Here is a 24,980-nt window from a genome sequence, read left to right as displayed (position 1 = left end):
CAACTGCGAGATTTACCTTTATCCAGGGATGCTCCTGCCATGTGGTAAAAGCTCAGGGCAGTGTCCACATCATTAATATTCTTCAAGAAAGTAAAGAAGTTCTCCACCTCTTCAAATGTCAGGCCCTGAAAGAGAAGGGAACATGGTTCCTTCAACAAAGTGGCCTAGATACCCTAAAGTAGGCAGTTTTATGTCCAGATTCAGAACAAGAATGGTAGGAAGGAATGTTCAAGTTAGATGTCAACAATAACAACAAAAAGTCAACATTTTACTTGCTGCAAAAGCACACTAACTACTGGTTTAACTTCACTTTCCCCTTTACATTTCTTTCATAAAGATGTCTATTATTGTAGTAATAGTTCAGTGCCCTAAGAGAAAATACTTAAAGAACCACCAGAGCCAGTATTATACTAGGGAAATATTCCAATACTGAGCAAAACAATGCAAGGCAATCACATTGTTCCAAAATTAAAACTACACAACAAATGTGTCTCCTCCATTCTAATCAGGCTTACTGAGTGAAGTAACTCTTCAAACTGATTAGAAGTTTGATAATCATAAGTCTTATTTTCTGTGTATTGTTTAAAGCAAGCACTGACGTACATAAATGAAAACTATAAGATGATATGAGTTTAGGAAGTGAATATTTTCTAATACTTTAAGGGTTATTCCCTGGAAACCAAATTAGGGGACCAGGAATTATCTAAATGTCATCATCAGAAAAATTCAAGCTTAACCACAGGGATCCACTCATGCAAGGCAAGACCTGTTATGACATCAGAGTCCCTTGAGGCTGTTAATAATTGCAGGATTTTACTGAACCTCGTTCTAATTTTCTACTCAACCTAAAGAGAATGCTAACTGAAATCAGGATGTAAGGGATGACTTTCTACCTTACAAGAGATATTTATGTTCCAGCCAAGGTGATTTATTTGTTGTTTCTCTTATATTACATTCTGTCTGTGGTCTTCCATGTCTCAAATGCTCTCCCTTTTAAAAAGGTTTTTTTTTTTTTTTTGGTTATTCCATTTTAAGTTCCAAACTGTCTTCCTTCCTCCCTTTCCACCCAGCACTAGGACAGGCTTTAAAATTTATTTCTTTCTATGTGTATATATGTATATGTATACATATATATGTATGTATTTTGCATATGTAGAGTATGTATATGTATGGAGAGGGGAAGGAGAGAGTCAGAGACAGACACACACACACAGAGGTAAAATCATACCATGTATACTTCTGTTTATCAGTAAGCTCCTTGAGGGTAGAAGTAATTTTCACATTTGTGCATGTATCTCTAGGGTCTAACAAAAAATCTGGTATATAGCCGGTACTTAATAAATGTTGAGTTGAACAAAATGAGTCCGAAGTTAAATATATTTTAAAAAACTTTTCTGGTATCCTTAAAATTAGCCATAGAATTGCCTTCTCACCCTAGAGAAACCTCTGTCCACTCTTCAGATTGCTCCTTTTTTGGGTTTCCCTATCTCTTCAAAGGGCCCTTCCCCTCCCCCCCCATGCAGACTTCCCTTGTCCTTTGCTTTCCAGTTTCCCTATAAGTACTATCTTACTCATTAGATTGTAAGCACCTTTAAGTTATGGGTTGGCTCATTTGCTTGTATTTGCATCCTCAGAGCTTAGAAAAGCACCTGGCCCATAGTCAGCACTTTGAGTAAATAAATTAAAAAGAATTAATTAAACAATAACCATGTGCTAAGCACCGTGCTAAGTCCTATGGACACAGCTCCTGCTCTTAAGGCTCTCACAGTAAAATGGGGGCTACAATACAAATAGATGCGTTCTGCTGCAGGTCAGAGGGAAAGGTCCCATGATCCTTAGAGTGTAGCGGCAAAGCAGACAAAAGATAATACCTCTTCTTTTGTGTCATTTCCACATTTTCATTTCACAGTGCCATGGATTTTGGTGGTGAGAATTCAGTAGACTTGGCAGCTGCCAGGAGACAAATGTCCGTCTGTCTCTCTGTCATTCTCATTTGATCAGTGAAGCTGTGAGATGAACTGATATTGCTTGTGTGGGGTAACACCTATTCCTTTGTAAAGGATTCTTTCCTCATTTCTCCTTTCCCATTTTAAAGTCATATAATTTTATGATTTTTTAAAATAGATTTATATATATTTAAAAGATTTTAAAATAACATTTCTTAATTTTATTTATTTTTAAAGTTTTATTGAATTTTTTTTTTGGAATTTCCATTTTGTCCTAGTTATTTTATTTGTTGCTTTAAAAAAATAGCTTTTTATTTTACAAAATACATGGAAAGATAGTTTTCAATTTTCACCCTTGCAAAACTTTGTGTTCCAAATTTATTTCCCTCCCTCTCTCCTCCCCTGTCCCCTAGACAATAATTAATCCAGTGTAGGGTAAACATATACAAGAATTTCATAATTTATGTATTATATATGTATATACTTATATATACATATAATATACATGTTTATAATTTATAATTTTAAGGAAGGAAATTTTTGAGATCATTTAATACCATCTTTTTTTATGTATGAGGGAACTTAGGCTCAAAGAGGTTATATAAGTTGCCTAAAGTCACACAGTTAATTATGAGCAGAGCCAAGAATATAAATTGCTTCCTTCTTTCCTGGAACAATACTTCTTTCCACTACACTGCCCTGATGCTTGATGACATGAGTAAGCAGGCTTAGCATCTGAGACCCAAGAGAGTAAATCAATCTCTGTCTAGGATGGAATCCCTTGGAAAGCAATCAGATGTTCCCCTGGTGGTTTGTGTGATGCACTGTATTTGTCATCCTTTTCCCACAACTTGCTACCTACAGAAAATCATCTTAGATGTGTTTAAAGATCTTCTGCTCTGCTTAGACCACAAAGATTTGGAATTGTGAGACTCTAAGCACCAGGATGCTGGGCTTGCCATTACTGAGCCATCAATTTCTTTAACAGATACTTTAACTCATATTTCAAAGGGCTGTTGTGAAGATGAAATAAAATAAGGACTATAAAGTATCACAGAAACATAAGCTATGACTCTTATTTAGAGCCTTTACAAAGAGGTAACTTCCATGTAAGGGCAGGGAAAACATTTTCAAACAAGTTTGAATATTCTATATCCCATATTCTATATACTAGAAGATTATTAGAACTACTAATAAAATATCTGAAAAGGATTCCAGAAAGACAAATGATAAAGAAAACAAAAAGAAACAGGAGGAATTGCCTCAGTCCAAAACTTCACAGAAAGATGGCCAGGAGGGGACAGAGGTATGGGGAGGAATTGTACCAAGGAAGTCAGTGTGAGCTCAGGTAAACTTGGAAGCCAGCAGAGCAAGGGAGAGAAGCTGAGCCAGGGAAGCCGGAGCGAGTGCAGGTAAGCAGGCCAGAAGCTGGCAGGGGTGGGAAGAGGGTCTGTGCCAGGGAAGTCAGCATGAGCCCCTGCAAATGGGCTTGAAACCAGCTAATACTCTGAATAGGGGAGGTATAAGCCATCATGGGTTCTTGTGATTGAGGACCTGAAGCCATATTCTATCCCTGACATTCTAAACAGAGGGACAGAAGAAGCTCTTTTAGGTCACTGTCCTTGGGGGACTGAGAGCCAGGGAAGGGGGGGTCATCTAAGTGCCAGTTTATCCAGTGTCCCACTGGGGTCTGATAGAGCAAAGTGGAGAAGAAATCAACTTCTGATTGGACACTTGTGCAAGGGAAAAATAATGATAACAGCAATAATACAAATGATAATAACAGCTGACATTTATATATGGAGAGACAGGGGGAGGGAGGGAGAAAGGAAGGGAGGAAAAGAGGGAAAGGAAGGGAGAGACAAAAAGTAAGAGAGAGAGAGAGAGAGAGAGAGAGAGAGAGAGAGAGAGAGAGAGAGAGAGAGAGAGAGAGAGAGAGAGAGAGAGAGAGAGAGAGAGAGAGGAAGGGAGGGAGGGAAGGAGAGGAACAGAGAGAGAGAGAGGGAGAGGAAGGGAGGGAGGGAAGGAGAGGAACAGAGAGAGAGAGAGGGAGAGAGAGAGAGAGAGAGAGAGAGAGAGAGGGAGAGGAGGGAAAGAGGGAGAGGAGGGAGAGAGGAAAAGGGAGGGGTGGGGGAGAGCACACTTTAAAGGACTGCATCATTCAATCATTTCCACAGGTAAGGCCAATGGCACTCATTTTACAGATGTGAAACTCAGGTCTCAGGTGATTTGGCACAAATGTAGGCAGTCTCTGGGACAGGATTGGAACCCAGGGCTTTCTAAAAGAATCTACATGACAGAAATGGGAGCAAGGCTTAATACCAGCCACCTCATCATTGAGAGATTGGTAGTGGCATCCAGACTCCAAAAGTGACAGAACCCCAAGGGCCTCTAAGTCACCGAAGGGTCTGGAGGGGAGATCCTGAGCACAAAAGCCAAACCAAGAACGGGGCTGAAAAAGATGAATGAATGGAAGAAAACAAGAGGTTAGTGAAGGTATCCTATGAGTTAGGAGAAACCCAAGAGGTAAATCCAGAAAGAGAATAACCCTGCAATAAACACAAGCAGAACTTTAGAAGTAAAAAATGGTTTGGGCACCAAAACTATTAGAGTGGCTAAAAGAAATGAAACAAGATTTAAAACAAATTAAATTATATATAAAATTAAGATTTTATATATAGAATTGGAAAGAAAATGAAATGAAAATTGCCTAGAAGAGAAGGTATTAAAAACTTGCCCGAATAGTGGACTACCTATATACATCAGAAAGAAGTAAACAGGATTCAACTTTATGAGACAATAAATACTAGAACAAAGTAAAATCACTAGAAAAAGTAGAAAGAAAATGTAAAGTGTCTATAGTAAAAAAATAAACTGACATGGAAAACAGATAAAAGAAAGGACAATAAAAACCATGATGAAACAAAAAATGGAGACACTATATTTTCAAAAATAACAAAGGAAAAGTGTCCATATATCTTAGAAGCAAAGGGCAAAGTATAAATAGAAAGATCATGTTGATCAACTCCTGGAAGAAATTCTGAAAATTGAAAGTAACCAGAAATACCATCGCTCAAATCCAAAGCTTCCAAATCAAAAGAAAAAAATAATGCGTGCTGAAAAAAAGAAAGAGTTCAAGTACGCAGGGACCACAGTCAAAAAGGTCACACCATATTTGGCAACAACTATTGTAAAGGACAGTAAATCTTGGAATAGCAAAATCAAAAAGGCAAAAGAGAAGAACCAAGAATAACTTAGTCTACAAAATAATTCTGCAAAAGAAAGGATGGTTACCCAAGAAGAAAGTTTGACATTCAATTGCAGGGTTCAAGAGTAACTTAGAGAAAGAAATACACTTAAGCAATTGAAAGGTGCTAAACAGCAATGAAGTTCTGACATTTTAAAAGGGGAAAGAGAGTCAAGGATACCTTCAGAATCTTATTATCTTCAAGGGCCACAAAAGGAGTTAAATATGGATCTGGTTCTCCTCTGTACTGTTACTTTTATGAGAGAAGAGAGGTTAAAAGAGATGCACTTGGAAAGAAATGAGGAAGGGGAGAGGAAATAAGAATCTCATGATCTCCCGCTTTCTGAATCTATACATATAGAGTTTGGCAAAGATAAACATTAAAGTCAATTTTGGGAAGTAGGGGATAAGAAGAAAAGATTTAAGGAACAGTCACAAGCAATGCAGATTTCAACTTGAGATCAACTTCTAGGTTATTTCAACTTGAGGGAAGGAAGTTGATCATGAAAGGAGTATTAAAAAGAGAAAGAAAAAGTAAGAACCAGATCTAGGAGTCAGGACATGGTGAAGAGAAGAGGTGGGAGGAAAAGTGGTAGGAAAAGAGGGAAAATTACAGTCAGTCCTCAATATTCTCTTCATTCAACTTTGGTGACTGAGTATTTGTGTGATTTTATTCATAACCTCTTTCACTTTTGTGTTGGTAACTGCACATTCATGGCTCTGTATAGTAGAGAAAAAATTGAGAGGTGCAATAGAGAAGTTTATATCCACAAAAGGATGGAACATACCTGCAAAAGTGTTTGGGAATCTATTCCAGAAAAGGCTAAGGCAACCTGTCAAGGGAGCAATGAAGGAATTGAAAAAATGGAAAAGTGGCTAAGTTTTTAAGTAAATGAGGATCTCTTGGACTAAAATACCTTAGGGTTAGACAGTTCAGAACAGATGTTGAGGAATGAAATTCATGTCCAAAGAAAGAATAGAGAGAATCAGACAGGTGAAAAAGAAAATTATGATAACATAAAAAGAAAAAGATTTTAACATGAATCCAATATGGTTAAGTAATCTGAGCTACAGGGAAACAAGTTAAAAGGGAGAAATTTTGCAGCTTTCTTTGAAGTTTCTCTAATGATAGTCTCATTCCCAAGATACAGAAGGAACTGATTCATATCTATAAGAATAAAAGCCATTTCCCAATTGATAAATGGTCTAAGGACATGAACAAGCTGTTCTCAAGGGAAGAAACTCAAGACTGCTGTCATATGGAAAAAATGTTTTGTCACTAATAATTGGAGAAAAGCAAATTTGAAATTTCCTACCTTTTATTTACCAGGCTGACAAAGCATACAATAAAAAAAGTGACAAATCTTAGTGTCATTGAGAGAAGACAGGAATACTGATGTACTACTGATGGAGCCAATCCTTCCTGAATGTGAAAAAAGAAAATGTTACAAAATAGTTTATGTCCTTTGGTCCAGCTATATAAAGACATAAAAGAAAAAATAAAAGGTATAATATGTAGAAAAATATTTATAGTAGTTCTTTTTGTATCAAAAAAAATACTGGAAATTAAAGGGAGGAGAGCCCACCAACTAGAAAATGGTTGAAAGAATTATGATACATAAAAACATTAGCTTTAGTAATAAGAGAAGAAAAAGAAGAAATGGCTGTGAAAAAAACAAATCAAAAGGAAAAAAAATCAAAAAATGGGAAAAAAGTAAGCTTCAATTTATATTCAAAATCCATCAGTTCTTTATCTGGATGTGGATAGCATCTTTCTTCCCAATTCCTTGGATCATTGTGTTACAGAGAAGAGTTGAATGATTCATAAATAATTATCATACAATGTTTTCCTGTTTCTGCTCATTTACTTTGTACTAGTTTGTACAAGTCTTTCCATGTTTTCTGAAATCTGCTTATTTGTCATTTCTTATTGCATAATAGTATTCCATTACATTCATATACCATAGCTTGTTCAGCCATTCCCCAAATGATGGACATTTCCCTCTCTTTCCAATAGTGCCATCAAGAAAAGGGCTGCTATGAAAATTTTTGCACATGTAAATTCTTATCCCTTTTTAATGATCTCTTTGGGATACAGACCTAGTAGTGGTATCGAGGGATTAAAGGACTTAGTTTATCCTCTGTGCATAGTTCCAAATTGCTCTCCAGAATGGCTGGATCAGTTTACAACTCTACCAACAATGCATTAGTATTCCACTTTTCCCAAATCCTCTCCACTATTTATCATTTTCCTTTTTGGGGGGTCATATTAGCTAATCTTATAGATGTGAGGTGATACCTCAGAATTGTTTTAATTTGCATTTCTCTAATTCAAAATGATTTAGAATCTTTGTTCATATACCCATAGACAGTTTTGATTTCTTCATCTGAAAACTAACTTCATATCTTTTGACCATTTAATAAATGGGGAATTGTATTCTTACAAATTTGATGCAATTCTTTATATTTGAGAAACGAATGATTTTTATGTGTTTTTAAAGAATGAAAACAATTCTTAACTTTAAGGCCAAGTTTAGCGGTAGGAGTGGAGTGAGTAGAGAATAGTTTGGTGACTCCTGATATATGCTATAAATCAATGCGCTAAAAATTTACAATTTTAAAAGTTAAGAATCCTGATAAATTAAAAGATTACTCATATTTCTAGATGACTAATGAACATCATTGATTATTTCATGAAAGATAAGATGGACTAATATACAGAATAAGAAACAGATTTTTGGACATAACTAATAACAGAATTTGTTTTGCTTGACTATACTTATGTGACAAGCAGGAATAGAGGAGAATGAATGGGGAGAAAAAAATTAATGAATATGGAAAAAAAAGGAAAAAATAGGACAAAAGTCTAGATATCCAAGAATCTCACTAACTAGTTTAGCTTTGAAAAGAAATGTACAAAAGATGGAAGCAAGGCCAGATAGTATAAGATGAATACAAGATTGTAGCACGGTTCTGCTAGAAGAGTGTGAGGAATGCTAAAACTTGGAATGAGCAAAATTATTGAAGGAAGCAATTATTGGTTATATTGTTAGAAAATGGAGGATTCAAGGGGAAGGGGCAGGACCTTTGGCTGGTGTAGCTCAGATGAAGATGACTGATGATAAAGAAGGCAGAAATGCTTGATTGTGCTTTTCCCTCTGAAAACAAGAATGGACTTTTCCATGAATAAGAAGTGATTGAACAAAAAGGACCAACAGAGAGGTGACAGCCAAAATAATGTTGAGGATAGTATAATGTTGAGGATATAGTATTAGCAAAGTTTTGGAAACAGTAGCTCATGTTATTTTCATGGAAAAGATGGAAAGATAATGATTATATAATAATGCAATGAGACAAATTTAATAAGAAAGTATTATCACCATGTGCAAAGCTCTTGAGATACGGAGATTATAAAGTGACTAAAAAGTGATAGACACTCCCCATATAACTGGATTCATTACTAAAATCTAATCTGAAGATATAAAGGGCCACTTTACTGCACACATACTATTTCTTATACAAGTACACACATGTGCTAATCACAGTAAATTGTGGATTTTTTCCATGCCAATAGTCCGCAGACTAGTGGATATACTCAATTACTTAATGCATTATCTTAGAATTTTTTTTTATTAAAGCAAGCAAATAAAGAAGGAATTATGTTTTACTACACATGTCTAGTTTCCCACTGTTGGGGTGAATAAGATGGGAAGGAAATGAAGAATGAGCTCCCCTGTGTCAGTAATTCAGACAGGCAGTGGATGAATGTGTAAATAGACGCTGCCTAGATTTTTAATTAGTGATTGAAATCATCCCCCAGGAATCAAAACCAAGCCATCTAAGTTAAATCTATATTCTAGCACAAGACAGACCAGCTCCCTCCTCTCTTCTGCCACACATTTCTTTTCCCCAGAAGATTATCTCATTTGCTTACCCTCCTGCTTCATATTTTTTACTGCTTTATTCCTGTGTCAGTAAAAGCTGCCATGGATCCGGACCTCAAGTTTCTCTCCAAAAGTGGTGCAGTAATGGGGAAAATCAAGATATTTCCATTACTTGCAGCTTTGTAGAGATTTTTAAAATACTTTAATTATATTAGAATTAATCAAAGTTAAGCCACCATATTTGTACCACATATGCACAGGTGCAAATTGTAAAAATGTTATATGCATAAAACAAAAGGATGGCATTTCAATTAAATTGAAGCATAATATTAATTACTTTTTATTTTTATTTATTTTTCTTTTTTTAAAAATATTTTTAATGCACATTGCTTTATGAATCATGATGGGAGAGAAAAATCAGAGTAAAAGGGTAAAAGCATGAGAGAGATAACAAAACAAAAAAAGAAATGAACATAATTCTTTTTCTGGATACAGATGGTACACAATATTAATTACTTTGTGCATATTACTTTATTTCATGACTTCAGAGATGACTTTTGGCTCTCAAGGCTATGACAGTTGAGTACAAGTTTTGGATGGTTCTCTTATTATAGAAAGACTTTGAATACAATCCAAATTATGTTGGCTTTTTGAGGACTAGCCTAGTTTGGTAAGGTTCTTCACCAATGGGCAGTTCACTTAGTGATGAATTCTTTGGCTTTAAGAGTATCAATAAATGTTAAATCAGCTGTTAGTACTCTAAATTTACATCCCGTCCAGAGACTAATGATTAGAATACTGCTGAGAAAATAAAATAATATTAAATCTGAAAATTCTTACTATAAATAAAACCAGTAAACAAAAAGGAAATTTTAGATAAATGGAAGAAGGGTTTGCAGGTTCTCCTTGGGGAGGCAAATTCAGGAGTTAACAAAGTTGGCTTTAATGTGTGTACAAAAGAAAAACTTCATACAATACTTGGTTATTTTGTATTGTAGTGTCCATGGTAAGCATTTGAAAAATAACTACCTTGAATGTAATTGTGGTTTAGGTGTCAATATTTGTTACAGAAGATGAGGTAGAGAAATTTTGTGAAAAACTCAACCTCCAAATTAAATTAATACATACTTTAACATTCAGTAATATTGGCAGAGTATGGTGAAAAATATGATGGAAATCACAATTACAGAGTGAGAAATAAGACAGGCTAAATAGCTTGTAACCTGGACAAAGAAGATTCGTAATTATGTATCATAAATACTTTTTTGCTTTTTTTTTTTAACCCAAAAAGAGAGTGTGGAGATGTTGGAAATGGAATATATCAAAAAACATAACAGAAAACAAATTTGATTTTATTCTAGCAGAGAGGAAATGACTATTTGCCAATATAGCAATCTCTTATTTAGGGAGGGCAAAGATAAAAACTGAAATGAGAAATTAGAAGAATGAATGAACATGAAACAATATACACATATGAAGCAAAATTAACAACTATCCAAGTGAGGGGTGGGGGACATCCAGGCCATGGATTGTATAAGGCCCATGAAATTATTTGGACTGGCTCTGTCAAGGCAATCACAGGTGATGATGAACTGAAAGCTAGGCACAACAACCTCCCAGTCCTTGAGTTCCTAAGTTGATAACTTGTTAGATCCATGAATTATGAAATATTCAAATGGTCCTTGGCAGAAAAAAAGTTTCCCTACCCCTGATCTAAACAAAGTATTGATATAAGAAAAAAAAAAGAAAAGGATTAAATAACGTTCAGAGATGACCGTCATCCTATTCACTAAGGAAGCTTAACTAATGTATATTAGTTGATATGATGAATAATAGACCAAGAAAGCTGAGAATCTGTCTCAATCATCAAATACTTCATCTCATTGCCAAGTTGAGAAACAGAGAAGCTAATAATATCTGCTTAGAATATAAACTAGATGATCAAATCTTATGGATAATGATGGAAAATTAGGAATGCTACAACTTCATACATCAATAAGATTTGGAAGTAGAGGGAAAAACAAATTTCTAAAAAGCTGGGCTTGAAGCCCAATCAAGCCAGATTATCTGAAGAACAATCAAGAATAAAACTGAAAGGACAACAGGACAAAAATGGAAACTATCTGTCAAGACTTATACAGCAAAGTTTTTTTCTCCATCAGTGGCAGTAAAATGATCATATTGGGAATTTAACATGAACCCTCAATGTGTCGTAAAGAAACAGAAATGGTACAAAAGAAAACAAAACAAAAAAAAGGAAAAGCAGCTGGATTAGAGGGAATATACACAGTTATTATGGCAGTGAGCTATGGAATATATTTTACAGTTTCCAAAGAAGTTATGAATCACCAACGGAAAGGTGCAATGGTAGATGTGAATAGATTGTAGCATATTACCAATGAACTGTGCACAAGGATCATAAAAGATATCATTAGAGAGCTGAACAGCTAAAAAATGAAGTGAAATAATCAAACAGTGAGAATGAGGGACAGCACTGGTAGACAACTTGCTTTTTACATTGGTATTCACCTCATGTCAAGAGTTCTATAAGAAAGTCCCCCCCCCCCCCCCCCGATCTTTTATGAAGGATTTAAGGAAAAACGTAGTTGGGAGTCACCCAGGAAGAGACATCTTAGAATGGTTGGTATAGCTGCCTTCAAGTATCTGAAGGATGTCATACTAAAGGGGGAAAACACTTATTTTGCTTGGTCCCTAGAAGACAGAACTGAAACAGTGGGTGGGTGTAATTTGGTGCAAATTTACTTTTAACATAAGGTAGAACTTCTAACAATTAGAGCTGCTGCAAAGTGGCCTAGGCTGCTTAAGTGATTTACTCCTTAGAGTATTTTATTGGGGAATTCTTGTTGAGATACTGGTTGGCTTCAATAGACCTTGAAGACCAGGACTCAGTGACAGTACAGATGAGGCAGTACCTATGATTGGTGACAGCTGGAATTTATGCAGTGGTTTAGGGCTTGCAAAATGCAAACTCATTGCATCCTCAAAAATCACTGTGTGAAATACTATTCTCCTCATTTTTCAAATGAAAAAAAAAAAAAAAAAAAAAAAGAAACTGGAAGAGATTAAGTAATTTCTCCAGGGTCAGAGAGTTAAGTAAAATCTAAGGCAGGATTCGAACTCAAATTTTCCTGATTCCAAGTCCCATTCAGGTGCTCTATCCATGAGACAACTTAGTTCCCTTGCTATGAGAATAGAGATTCACCCAAATATAATTAAATGCTTGTTTCTTTTCACAAAGATTTGTTAAGTGGCTTACAAATTTCTCTTCACAATCTCTCCTCACTCCAACCCATTTTCTATTTAGCCATTAAGGTTATTTTTGAAATGCACAGTTTTGATCATGTCATTCCCCTAGTCAATAAACTCCTGTGGCTCCCTATCACCTCCAGGGGCAAATAGAAAATAGGAAAAAACCTTTCATAACCTAGCTCTTTCCTAACTTTCCAATGTTCTTATACTTTACTCCCCCTCCAAGTACTCTTTGATCCAGTGAAACTGGTCTCCTGGCTGGTCCATGAACAAGACAAGACCTTCCATGTTTTAACTTTGGGCATTATCTCGGGCTCTCCACCATGCCTGGAACACTCTTTCCCTTCTACTCTAGACCACTGACTTCCTTGGCTTCCTTTAAGTTCCAACAAAGACCCCACCTTCTAGAGGAAGCTATCCCTAACCCTTCTTAATTCCACTGCTTTCCCTCTTTTAATTATTCCCTAATTATCCTCTATATAGCTTGCTTCTTATAGATTCGATTGTAAACACTCTGAGACCAGGAACTGGCTTTTGTCTCTTGATATTCCCAGAGATTAGCACAGAGCCAGACACAAAAAGAGCCTTAAATTTTTGTTTACAGAATGAATGAGCTCTATTTTCTATCAGCTATTAAAAAGGAAAATGCAAAGCACAGCACAATTACTGGGTTCTGAATAAATGTTGATCATTCCCAGTAGGATCTTCCTTTAGCTGTGTTTGCTTGATATATAGCACTTCACAGAAATAGATTAAAGTAGGAAAAAATTATGGTTTTTTTTTTATCAATATACTAGATATCCCAAAATTGAAATATAAAAAATACTAAAGAGATCAGGTGGTGTTTTTCTCATGAAAATGGTTTCTAAAGGGATAGACTGCTAACCTTAGAAAGAAAGGCTTCTTAGTGAACTTCTAGGTTTATGAATCTACTTAATCAAAATATATGAGCAATCAATCTTGAAATTTTGAGCCAGGAACAAATTTAGAACTACCTTCACCAGATGATAAAATACATCTTGTGCTTTTTTGCTTTTTATGTTTTATTTAAGTTTTTAGGCCTTAAATTTGTTTCAGCTTTACTATTTCCACTCATATGAAAGAGTGTTCCAAATCACTACTGATCAGAGAAATGCAAATTAAGACAACTCTGAGATACCACTACACACCTGTCAGATTGGCTAAGATGACAGGAACAAATAATGATGAATATTGGAGGGGATGTGGGAAAACTGGGACACTGATGCATTGTTGGTGGAGTTGTGAAAGAATCCAGCCATTCTGGAGAGCAATCTGGAACTATGCCCAAAAAGTTATCAAACTGTGCATACCCTTTGATCCAACATTGCTGCTATTGGGATTATATCCCAAAGAAATACTAAAGAGCGGAAAGGGACCTGTATGGGCCAAAATGTTTGTGGCAGCTCTTTTTGTTGTAGCTAGAAACTGGAAGATGAATGGATGCCCATCAATTGGAGAATGGTTGGGTAAATTGTGGTATATGATGGTTATGGAATATTATTGCTCTGTAAGAAATGACCAGCAGGAGGAATACAGAGAGGCTTGGAAAGACTTACATGAACTGATGCTGAGTGAAATGAATAGAACCAGAAGATCGCTGTACACTTCAACAACAATACTGTATGAAGATGTATTCTGATGGAAGTGGAAATCTTCAACATAAAGAAGATCCAACTCACTTCCAGTTGATCAATGATGGACAGAAATAACTACACCCAGAGAAGGAACACTGGGAAGTGAATGTAAATTGTTAGCACTACTGTCTATCTACCCAGGTTACTTATACCTTCGGAATCTAATAATTAATATGCAACAAGGAAATGGTATTTACACACATCTATTGTATTTGGGTTATATTGTAACATATGTAAAATGTATGGGATTGCCTGTCATCGGGGGGAGGGAGTGGAGGGAGGGAGGGGATAATTTGGAAAAATGAATTAAAAAAAATTTTGTTTCAGCTTTGACTGAGGCAAGGCAGAGGATGTAACATCTAATAAATTTGTTTTTTGTTTTGCTATAATTTTATAGTAAAATAATAAATTAGCTTATCATTGTGTGGAATTAATTCAAAGTCAAATGACTAAAATGTGGCTAGAAGAAAGGAACAGTCACTGTTGAGTAAGCAAGAGTTAACCCATATTTGAAGATAAAAAAAATTTATTTACAAATGATGTCAGATATGTATTAGGCATACATGGAGGTGTTTTCTGGTAGAGTGAATTCTCCTGTAACTTTTGTTTTCTGGTCACTTTATTACCATCTATTTGACAGGACATTTGCCTAAGCAAAAACGTGGCAACATTGTGAGGGTAGCTGACATTTCTCAAAGGTTAGTCCAACAACTGCCTCCTCATAAGAAATATGTGTCAGGGGTAGTTAGGTGATAAAGTGGACAGAGCACCAGCCCTGAAGTTAGGAGGACCTGAGTTCAAATCTGATCTTGGACACTTAACACTTCCTAGCTGTGTGACCCTGGGCAAGTCACTTAATCCCAGTTGCCTCAGCAAAAAAAAAAAAAAAAAAAAAAAAAAAAAAAAGGAAAAGAAAGAAAGAAAGAAAGAGAATATGTTTCAAAGCACAAATACTCAACATTGAAGCCAAGAAGGAAATAGATTGGTTGATATGACTATTTTTCGACAGAGGCAAAGTTTATATATATATATATATATATATATATATATGTATATATATATATATATATATATAAAATGTAGATACATATATATATAGATATAGATAAGTAAATAATATGTATAAAGACCAAATAAGGCAGTCCTAAGCATATGACATTTGATTTCTTAGAATGATCATACCCATGCAATTAACATGTTTTAATGCCATTTATTTACAAATACATGCCATTTCAACAAGCCTTCCTTTGTAATCAAGATTTTTAAAAAGGAAAAAAAAAATCAGTTCACCAAAACAAAGTAACACAATAACCTGATCATGGCTAATAGGATTTGCAATATTCAACACCCACAGTTCCTCTTCTCTGAATTTAAGAAAGGGAGGTGAATATTCTCCATTCTTCTCTGAGGCCAAATTCAGTCACAGTAATGGCAAATTTCATTTTCCCCCTCATTATTCCATTATTGAAGTCACTGTGTATATAGTTCTGCTTTTTCACATTGCGTCAATTCACTTTTCAATGTACTTCACTGTGGAATTCTCTATTTTGTCTCAGAAATCTCTTCATCCTGGAAGATCACTTCCACTGTGGAATTTTACAGCCCAGCAAGGAATTCACAATTTAGAAGTTTTCTCTACCCTTGAGGTCCCTTCTTTTGATTGGAGACCTCTTCCCAAAGCCTCCAAGTCAGTTACTTCTTCAATTCTTACCAGACTTCAGTCCAGATTCTCTATCATCTTCTTCTCCCCCACCTCTGGCCAGCCCCACTCCCAGCTTTCTTTTATGTTTTTCTTCCCCATTAGGATATAAGCTACTTGGGAGTTAAGGGCCTTTTTTTGCTTGTACTGAATTTTCAACATTGAGCACAGTAAGTGCTTGGCAGTAAGTGCTTAACAAATGCTTAACAAACTGACCAGCTGACAGTCTTGCTAAGATCCGCTGAATTCTTTTTTTGCCTTCTATTTTGGTTTTTAAATAGAGTAGTAATAATCTATCCATTGTCCATCACATGTTTATTTAGCCATTCCTTCAAAAACAGCACCTCTATTCTGTTGCTAACTTGTTTGTAATGATAAAAAAATATCTCACTAAAATGATAAGAGACACTTCTCTCTACTGGATCTTCATATATTCACCCCCAAAATTTCATTCAGGTGACCTTCTTGGTGTATGGGGGTGCTATGCCTAGCAGTGGGATCTTTGGGTCAAAGATAATGGGCATTCTAATTGCTCTTTTTAAAAAAGTATGTTTCAATAATAATGTTGGAGGGGATGTGGGAAAACTGGGACACTGATACATTATTGATGGAGTTGTGAAAGAATCCAGCCATTCTAGAGAGCAATTTGGAATTATGCTCAAAAAGTTGTCAAACTGTGCATACCTTGATCCAGCAGTGCTACTACTGGGCTTATATCCCAAAGAAATACTAAAGATGAGAAAGGGACCTGTATGTGCCAAAATGTTTGTGGCAGCTCTTTTCATAGTGGCTAGAAGCTGGAAGATGAATGGATGTCCATCAATTGGAGAATGGTTGGGTAAATTGTGGTATATGAAGGTTATGGAATATTATTGCTCTGTAAGAAATGACCAGCAGGAGGAATACAGAGAGGCCTGGAGAGACTTAAACCAACTGATGCTGAGTGAAATGAATAGACCAGAAGATCTCTGTACACTTCAATGTTGTATGAAGATATATTCTGATGGAAGTGGAAATCTTCAACATAAAGAAGATCCAATTCACTTCCAGTTGATCAATGATGGACAGAAACAGCTACACCCAGAGAAGAAACACTGGGAAGTGAATGTAAATTGTTAGCACTACTGTCTATCTACCCAGGTTACTTATACCTTCGGAATCTAATACTTAATGTGTAACAAGAAAATTGGATTTACACACATATATTGTATCTAGGTTATATTGTAACACATGTAAAATGTATGGGATTGCCTGTCATCTAGGGGAGGGAGTGGAGGGAGGGAGGGGAAAATCTGGAAAAATGAATACAAGGGATAATGTTATAAAAAATTACTCATGCATATATACTGTCAAAAATTATAATTATAAAATAAAAAAAAAAGTATGTTTCAAAATTACTTTCTAGCATGTCTGGATCAAGTAACAGCTCTACCAACAGCCTATAACTGTGAAGTGGCCAATTTTTAATTTTGGATCAACTTCCTTTCTATTTCCTAGCCAAAGGAAGAAGCATGGGGCTGGAAGCTGGAAAACCATAAAATATTAGTGTGAGGAGAGATCTTTGAGATTTTACTTTCTACACAGGAGGCATTGGGTCCAGGAAAAGTGAGCAGCTTTCCTGAGATTATAAGAGGGATTTGGATCTTGTGATTTTTGAACCACAGTTGTCACTGCTTCACATCATTTTTAGGTGCCCAGTTTGCTGTTACCTGGCGTATGAGTCTTTCAAAACTCTTCTTCCTCATTTTCTTAAGCAATAAAGCAGAACTCTATCTCACTAACTCCACCATCTCCAGTCCCCAATCTCGGCCCCTCAGCCAGCCCTCATCTCCCACAGGGGAATTCCATTTTGGGGTAGGGTTCAGGCTGGCCGAACTTCAGTCTTCAAAGTTGCTCCTTTGCCCTACTTTAGAATGTAAGTTCTCTGAGCTCAGGGTCTCTCTTTTTGCTTTTATTTGTTTCCTCAGTGGTTAGGGCAGTTATGACACATAAGCATTTAATAAATGCTGGTTACCTTTCTGCCCGCACCTGAGCATGTTAAAAGTTATCCATAATTAATCTGAGCATGAGGATTAGTTCAAAACTATGACATGAAGTAGGAAGAGGTACAGAATAGGTGAAAGATGGCTGGATTTGAATCCAATTTGAAAGGGCATGAGTTTGAAATCTTGGTCTGCTACTTTCTGTGTTTAATTACCGACAAATCACATGAGCCCTCAAATTACTCAAAAGCAAAATGAAGTTGTACTATATGCTTTCTAAGGTTGTTTATAATTTTAAATCCTATAATTCAAGGTATTCTGAACAGACAAAACCACTAAATGTCAAGGGATAATTATTGGCAGCACAGAAAAAGACTACAGGAAAAAGCACCAAGCAGAGTTAGCTGGGAAAGAAAAGAATCAAGGGAGATGGGGGAAGAAGTCTGTGAAAGATGGTTGTAGACTGTAGCTGTTGGACAAACAGCAGGATTTCTCAAGCTGATTTGGAATCTTCATGGAACAAGCTAAAACGGTCCTGGATATGGTTGGGAAATGGGGGATTCTGTGGGAGTGACAGACACCTGGCTGGGCTGTACAGATGTAGAATGGCGATTTCAGTCAGAACTACTCACCTTCCCTTCCTTGAAGTGTTTTTTGAGCTGCTTCTGCATCACTTTCAGCTTTTTGGACTGGACCCCGCTGTAGGCCAGCAACATTCCACCAAATTGTCTCTCGGTGATCCTCCCATTGACAGGATCCTGACGCTCAAACTAGAAGGAAAAGGGAGAATTTCACCACAGGCCAATGTGTCAATATGGGAGAGGGTGTAAATAATGAAACAGAAAAATACTGGGACATTCCTGACAGAGAACACAGGATAAACATATACATAATGGAAGAGTCTATTTTTGAGAATTATAGAAAACTCTTAGCTTGGAATGAAAAAAATGGTACATCATGTTTTACATTTTATAAGGTACTATTATTATAATGACTCAGTGAGATCCATAGTACTGGAATTATAACTTTATTTTACAAATAGGGAAAATGAGGTTCTGAGAGGTGAGTTATTTGTCCAAGGTCATTTGGCTAGTAAGAACTGACCATCTCCAAAGCCAACCTTCTTTCTACTTTCCTGAAGAATTCTGCTCCTGGACTCTGCCACTATGTGATGTTGAGTAAACCTCTAATTTTCCTTTTGTGTAAAATGGAGATACTGTAATGTATTTTTTCTTTATCTACTTCACAGGGTAATTTGTGAGTCTCAACAAAGATAAAATAACTGTGTTAGTTCTTAAAAAAAAGAATCAATAAACAAGTTTGGCTTTGGATAATTCATGCCAATGTTCCCTAAAGCACAGATAATCAAGAATTGGCAATCTGACCAGTTATTTTATTTTATTTTTTAAAGTTATATCAGCTTCCCAGACAATATTATTAATATAATTATTGTGTTTTGGGGGTTATCCAAATTCCTTGGGGTATCTTCCTTTCAAAGAAGATTAATGTATTTTAAAGCTTCCTACAAAATTATAACCAAAGGTAAAGATGTCTACAGAGACCGAACCCCCCCCCAACAACAACACAAAAAACACAACTCTGCAGAAAAGAACAATGGCCTGTCTCAGTGTTGCTCTTTATTCTTCTTGCTTCACTGCAAAGCTAGTGGAAATCACTAAATGTATTTAAATATGCAGATACCCTTTACCAATCTAAAGGGGTCAGCAGAAAATGGTATAAAATTTCCACCTAAAATGAAGAGAATGAGAATAAGAAAATGATTTCTTAGGTGCCAGCTGCAATGTTAATGCTACTCATGAATACAGAAATAATGAAATGTATAAAGAAGTATCCAGAAGCTGATCAGAACAGGAAAACCTATTAAAGATGTGGAGAGAGTAAAATTTCTTATTAGTTCATTATGAGCAAGTTTTGATGATTGCTAGGACATTTTCGGATTCTATACATGATAGGGAACAATGCTGCTCTAGCAGAATGAGTGTGTATGGGATTCATTACCTATGATTAAGTCAATTTAAGTATTTGTTTAGTATCTCTTTTCTTTTCTTTTTTTAAAACAATATTCTGTAGATATTTTCCATTATTATTTATATCATAGATACCAAATCTTTATCAGAGAAAAATGATACAGATATTTCCCCCCATTCAACCACCTCCCTTCTTATTCTAGGTAGATTAATTTTGTCTGTGTAGGAGCTTTTCAGTTTCAAGTAATCAAAATTAACTATTTTATCTTTTGTAATTGCCTCTATGTCATTTGGTAAAGAATTTATCTCCTACTTAGAGCATTGAGAGGTATATGATGTTTCTTTTCCAACTTAAAAAAAAACTGTCATAATCTTTCATTTTTAAGGCTATATATCCATTTAGAAGGAACTGTAGAGTATGGTGTAAGATGTTGGTTTAAGCCTAATTTCTGCCATATTGCTTTCCAGTTTTCCTAGAAGTTTTTGGCAAATAAGGACTTTTTTCCCCATAGGTAATTTATGTTCCCATTTTAACAAATGCTGGCTTATTTTATTCTATTTTTCTGATTCTCCCTTGTCTGTTCTACTGATGTCTTTTTTTTAAATTTAATACCAGATAGTTTTGATAAATGCCATTTTATAATATAATTTGAAGTCTAAAAGTGATATTCTAGATCTTTCACTTTTTTCCAATGAATTTTATTACTTTATTGAGTTCTATGAAGTATTCCTTTGGTAATTTTGTTGGTCTAATATTAAAAGCAAAATTTATTTTGTTAGCATTGTCATTTTTATTATGTTAGCACAGCCTCCTTGTGAGCAATGAATATTTCTTCAACTTCAATTTTTTTTCTTTATTTCTTTTAGGAGCACTCTGTAATTGAATCTATTCAAGTCTTTGCTGAACTCTGATTAGTCCCTGCCTATTTTATGAATCTTGTAGTTATGTGGAATGGGGTTTCTGTTATTGCTTCTTGTATCTTATTATTATATAGGAATGCTATTCATTATTGAGGATTTACTTTGTAACCCGCAAATTTGCTATAGTTATTGTCTCAATTAGTATCTTTGCTTATTTCCTAGGATTTTTGTTTGGCAACTCTTACAATGGCAATACAATCTCAAATAATTTCAGTGTAGGAAGAGCTCTCCTCTGAGCTCAAATTTTAAAAGGTCCTAATAACAATAATGATAATAACAGCTGGCATTTATATAGTACTTACTATGTTCCATACACTTTGCCAGGTGCTTTACAATTATTATTTCATTTGATCTTTACAATTCCAATAGGTTAAGTGCAATTATTATTGCCATTTTACAAACAAGGAAAACTGAGGCAAATATGTTAAGTGACTTAATAGGATCAAACAATTAGCATTTGAACTCAGGCCTTCATGATTTCAGGGAACCAGCACTCTTATCCACTATACTATCTAGCTGTCTCTCTTGTTAAGATAGGTCATGTTTAGAATATGAAATCAAAGATCTCACTGATAACAGAAACATAAAAGAATAGTTAAGTCTTAGTAATATTAGCATCAGGAAGCTCAAATTCAGTGTCACATAAGACTTTCAAACACTGCTGTCCAACAGGAAAGGCTGTCTGAGTATAAAGAATAAAGGATATACAATGTCAGAAAGAAAACAGAACTACTCAATTCTATTGTGTTTTTATATTTGCTATCAATAATCCTGAGATATAAAGAATGGAACAAAAAGGACTGAAAGGGAATTGAAACCTGATGAATAAGTCCCTTGGCCTGGTGAATTTAGCCTGTCTAAGAGTTGCATGAGGCCAAGATAATTCACAAAACTGCTTGTTTGGAAGTACCTCTTTGCATGTGGCACTACTCTAGATTGATTGTCAAAGCAAGTGGAAAACATGATCTCCATTCTCATGGTCACAACGCTTGAATGAGCTTCCGAGTGTTAATCAAATGCAGGTTCTGAGTTTTCACAGCAATTTTAATTCTTTCACATGAGACAAAAAGAGTTCCAAGCTTAGACTCACAAAGTAATTTTCTGGCTAAAATACATCTTGTTCTTCATTATCATGGGGAATAATGGTGCTTTGCTCTTCTCATTGGTTTATGAAGTAAATGAGAAATTTTTATAGCTCTGTTTTCTTGGAGGCATAAAATTTTATCACTATTGTAGTCTTAAAAATGACAATATTGTCTAACAGAGAGCTTCCTGAAAGTAGTTATAAGTCTCCATATTAGCTATTTTAGAAATGCTTTTCAAAATCTTGAATTTGCCTCTGATTTTTTTCTCTCTTTTAAAACAAAAGGAATTTAAAGTTCACTGTTGCATGTAGAGCATTGTCTCCTGGTTAGTCTCTCCATATGGCTCTCTAACATCAGAAAATCCATGAGCTTAATATGGTGCCTAACTTATGATAAAAGCTTAATAAATGCTTCTGGATTAACTGACAAACTTGGGGCTGGATCTTTTTCAAAACCAAGACATAAGTGATTAAAGGACATGAATAGTTTTCAAAAGAAAAAATGTCAACTATCAATAACTCCCCATCGGTGTCCTGGCAGTGTTACGGGAACAGCAGGGAATGATGGCAGCGTCTGCAAATGGAACTGAGGGCAAATGACACACACACTGAGGAAGACAACATCAAGACTACAGAAAGCCTAGAAAGAAGTCATACTGTGTTTATGAGGAATTTAATGAGTAGTCATGATGGGAAAAATGATTTCCAACTACCAGGAGCTGGGGGTTATGTCTCTTGCCCTGCTACATGGGCTCTCCAAGTGTGGGCCCACTTTCCCCTGGATTCTAGATGCCCTGGAAGGAGAAGGGATCACAGACTTTGGGGGCTCAGGGGATACTGACTTTGCTATGTCATCTGAGTAAATATTCCTCATTAAAAGCTCCAACCCCAGGCCCATCCCCTCCCTTGTCTACAGAAGGGACAGACTTTTGAGAGGGTAGGCGGGTCATTTTTCCTAACTGAAATTAATTAAAAAAACAAAAAACAACCCAAAACTAGTTAAGGACTGAACATTCCATAGCTTCATGACATCCAATGTAAACTTCATTTCTGCTTTTTTGGATATAAGGCATTTTTAAGGAGATATTGGCATTAAAAATCTAAATCCAATGAACAGAAGGACATGTGCCCATTGAACATACACACACACATACAAACACTAAACAGAATAATCATACTGAAGAAGGGACCCCAAAACTCTCTAAAACCCTCCTTGAAGACAGATTGTCCTTGAATCCTGGCCTCTATAACAGATCCTGAGAGGTGGCACCATCCCCATTGATAACACTCCCACTGATTAAGCTTCCAATTGAATTAAAGAGACTCATTCAATTCTATTCAAATTCAGCTCAAACTGGACCCAACCCCATCAAGAGCAACCCCCAGCTTGTAGTCAAGGCTTATAAAAGAGCCAATCTAAAATCCTCTCTTTGCAGAGGTCCTAACATGCCATGCCATGCTGTGCTATGCCAAGGAAACTTTTGCCTGCTGGTATAATATTCTGTTCCAGCCTCTACCCTTTTTTATCTCCCTCATCTATTTCTCTAACGAGACTTTATGCCTCTCTGTCAAGATTTCTCTATGCTCCTCTGTCAGGATTTCTCTACTAGAAATTTTACTTCCCAATGTCTATAATAAACCTCTTTTATCAATCTAGGTTTTCGGGTTTATAAATTCCTTTAGAGGAATTCTGCACTGGCAGAAGGGGGTTCCCCAAAACTCCCTACCCTTGTGCTGAATCCCAAGGGAGTGTAGGGGAGCCAAACCTCTCCAATTGGTTCCTTAAACCCCAAAACTGCCACTAGACTTCATCATTTAATTCCCTGACCACCAGGAACCCTAATCTCATTTTGGTTCCTTAAATCTAGGCCTCATCATTTGGTTCCCTGACAGAAGGGAACCCCAAAATCTAAACCTCATCAATTAAATACTACTTAAAGTTTTCAAAATGTCTTGCATAAACTATCCTATTTGACCTTCACGATGTTCCTGTGAAGTAGGTGCCAATATTATCCCCATTTTACAAGAGAAGGAACTGAGGCTATAGTAGGCAACATGACTTGGTCAGGATCATGCAGCTATAGCTGAAGCAGAATTTGAATTCAGACATTTCTGAATCCAAGCCTGGCACTTTCAACATGGCTACCTTGTTGTCTAATTTTTTTGATTAGTGCTTTTTATATTAGTCATGTGAAAAATGTGAAATAAAATATAACAATACTCTGTCATTTAGTTGACCAAACTTTGGTTTTTTAATCTGAGAGCATTTGGCTTTCTAGAACCCATCTCTGCTAGTGCTGCTATTCCCACAGATTCTGGAAGAGTCATTTAAGGCACTCTACTCCAAAGGCATTGAGCAAATGCAGGATATATTTCCTTAAAACATAAATCTATTTCTCTAACTGATAATTAACATCATGGAGCTCTAAGGTCAAGCTTCTCAAGGATTGTGTTCTCTTGATCCATATACAAGAAATAGGGTATAAAATGGAGTGTCCATAAGACGGGCAAGAGCAGATACATTTGGCAGAAAGAACTCCCCATTTCACAGGAAAGATGAGGGGTTATCTCTCAATGCAAAACCAAAAGATCTGGTGTTCAACTTAAGTGACTTAACTGTCATTTGCATTATTCTAGGAGGGAGAAGTGTGACTTGCTCCCTTGCATTTACAAAGAGCTGGTTAGAAGGCGGCAAATTTACAGAAAGAACTCAAAATTCCTAGCTCTTCCTTCATATGACAAATATACTATAATTGTAAGTCAAAAGCAAGTTTCTGGCCCTGAGTCCTACGTAAGTCAACAAGTATTTATTGAGTCTCTAATTTCAGGGGCTATGGGGTATGAAGAAAAGACAGTGCTGGCAAAGGACTCATTGAAGTATCAAGATAACACCCAAAGAATAATTGGCAAACAATCCTGTGTCAGTTCAAGTGCTGAACTGTAGAAGAGATTTTTACACTAAGAGAAAAGTGTAAATGCAAGTAATGACTACTTTAAAGTTTACAAAATAATACATATAATTTCGTTTTTGAGGTAGGTCTGGCAGCATTTAATAATAATAATTATAATACAGTAACCCTCTATCACAATGACATATAAACTAGACTTTGCAAGTTCTTCAGGATGACTGGATTGCCTTTAATGTTGCTTGCTGATCACCTTCTGACATCTTTGAGATTTTTCACATTTTAGATACAAAAATAAAATATGAGGCCATTAGGACTGTCTCTTTCAGTCAAATTCACTCAAAATCATTTCTATACTGAAAAGAACATTTCATACTAATATAAACCACAATACATCC

The 24,980-nt window shown here is 35.8% G+C and overlaps 1 protein-coding gene across 3 annotated transcripts in view; it reads right to left on the bottom strand.

The window, feature by feature from the left end:
- The window catches only part of MICU1 (mitochondrial calcium uptake 1), a 210,775-nt gene that overhangs the window by 34,123 nt on the left and 151,672 nt on the right, over nt 1–24,980 (bottom strand). For all 3 annotated transcript variants that reach the window (XM_074296868.1, XM_074296869.1, XM_074296867.1), the window contains exons 9-10: nt 18,316–18,453; nt 17–125 (exon numbers count right to left, since the gene is read on the bottom strand). In XM_074296868.1, coding sequence (XP_074152969.1) covers nt 17–125; nt 18,316–18,453 — 247 coding nt within the window. The remainder of the gene's footprint in view (nt 1–16; nt 126–18,315; nt 18,454–24,980) is intronic.

This window comes from Sminthopsis crassicaudata, chromosome 2 (genome assembly GCF_048593235.1).
Source record: "Sminthopsis crassicaudata isolate SCR6 chromosome 2, ASM4859323v1, whole genome shotgun sequence".
Taxonomy (NCBI): Eukaryota; Metazoa; Chordata; class Mammalia; order Dasyuromorphia; family Dasyuridae; genus Sminthopsis; species Sminthopsis crassicaudata.
This window is presented reverse-complemented; position numbering and strand designations above follow the sequence as displayed.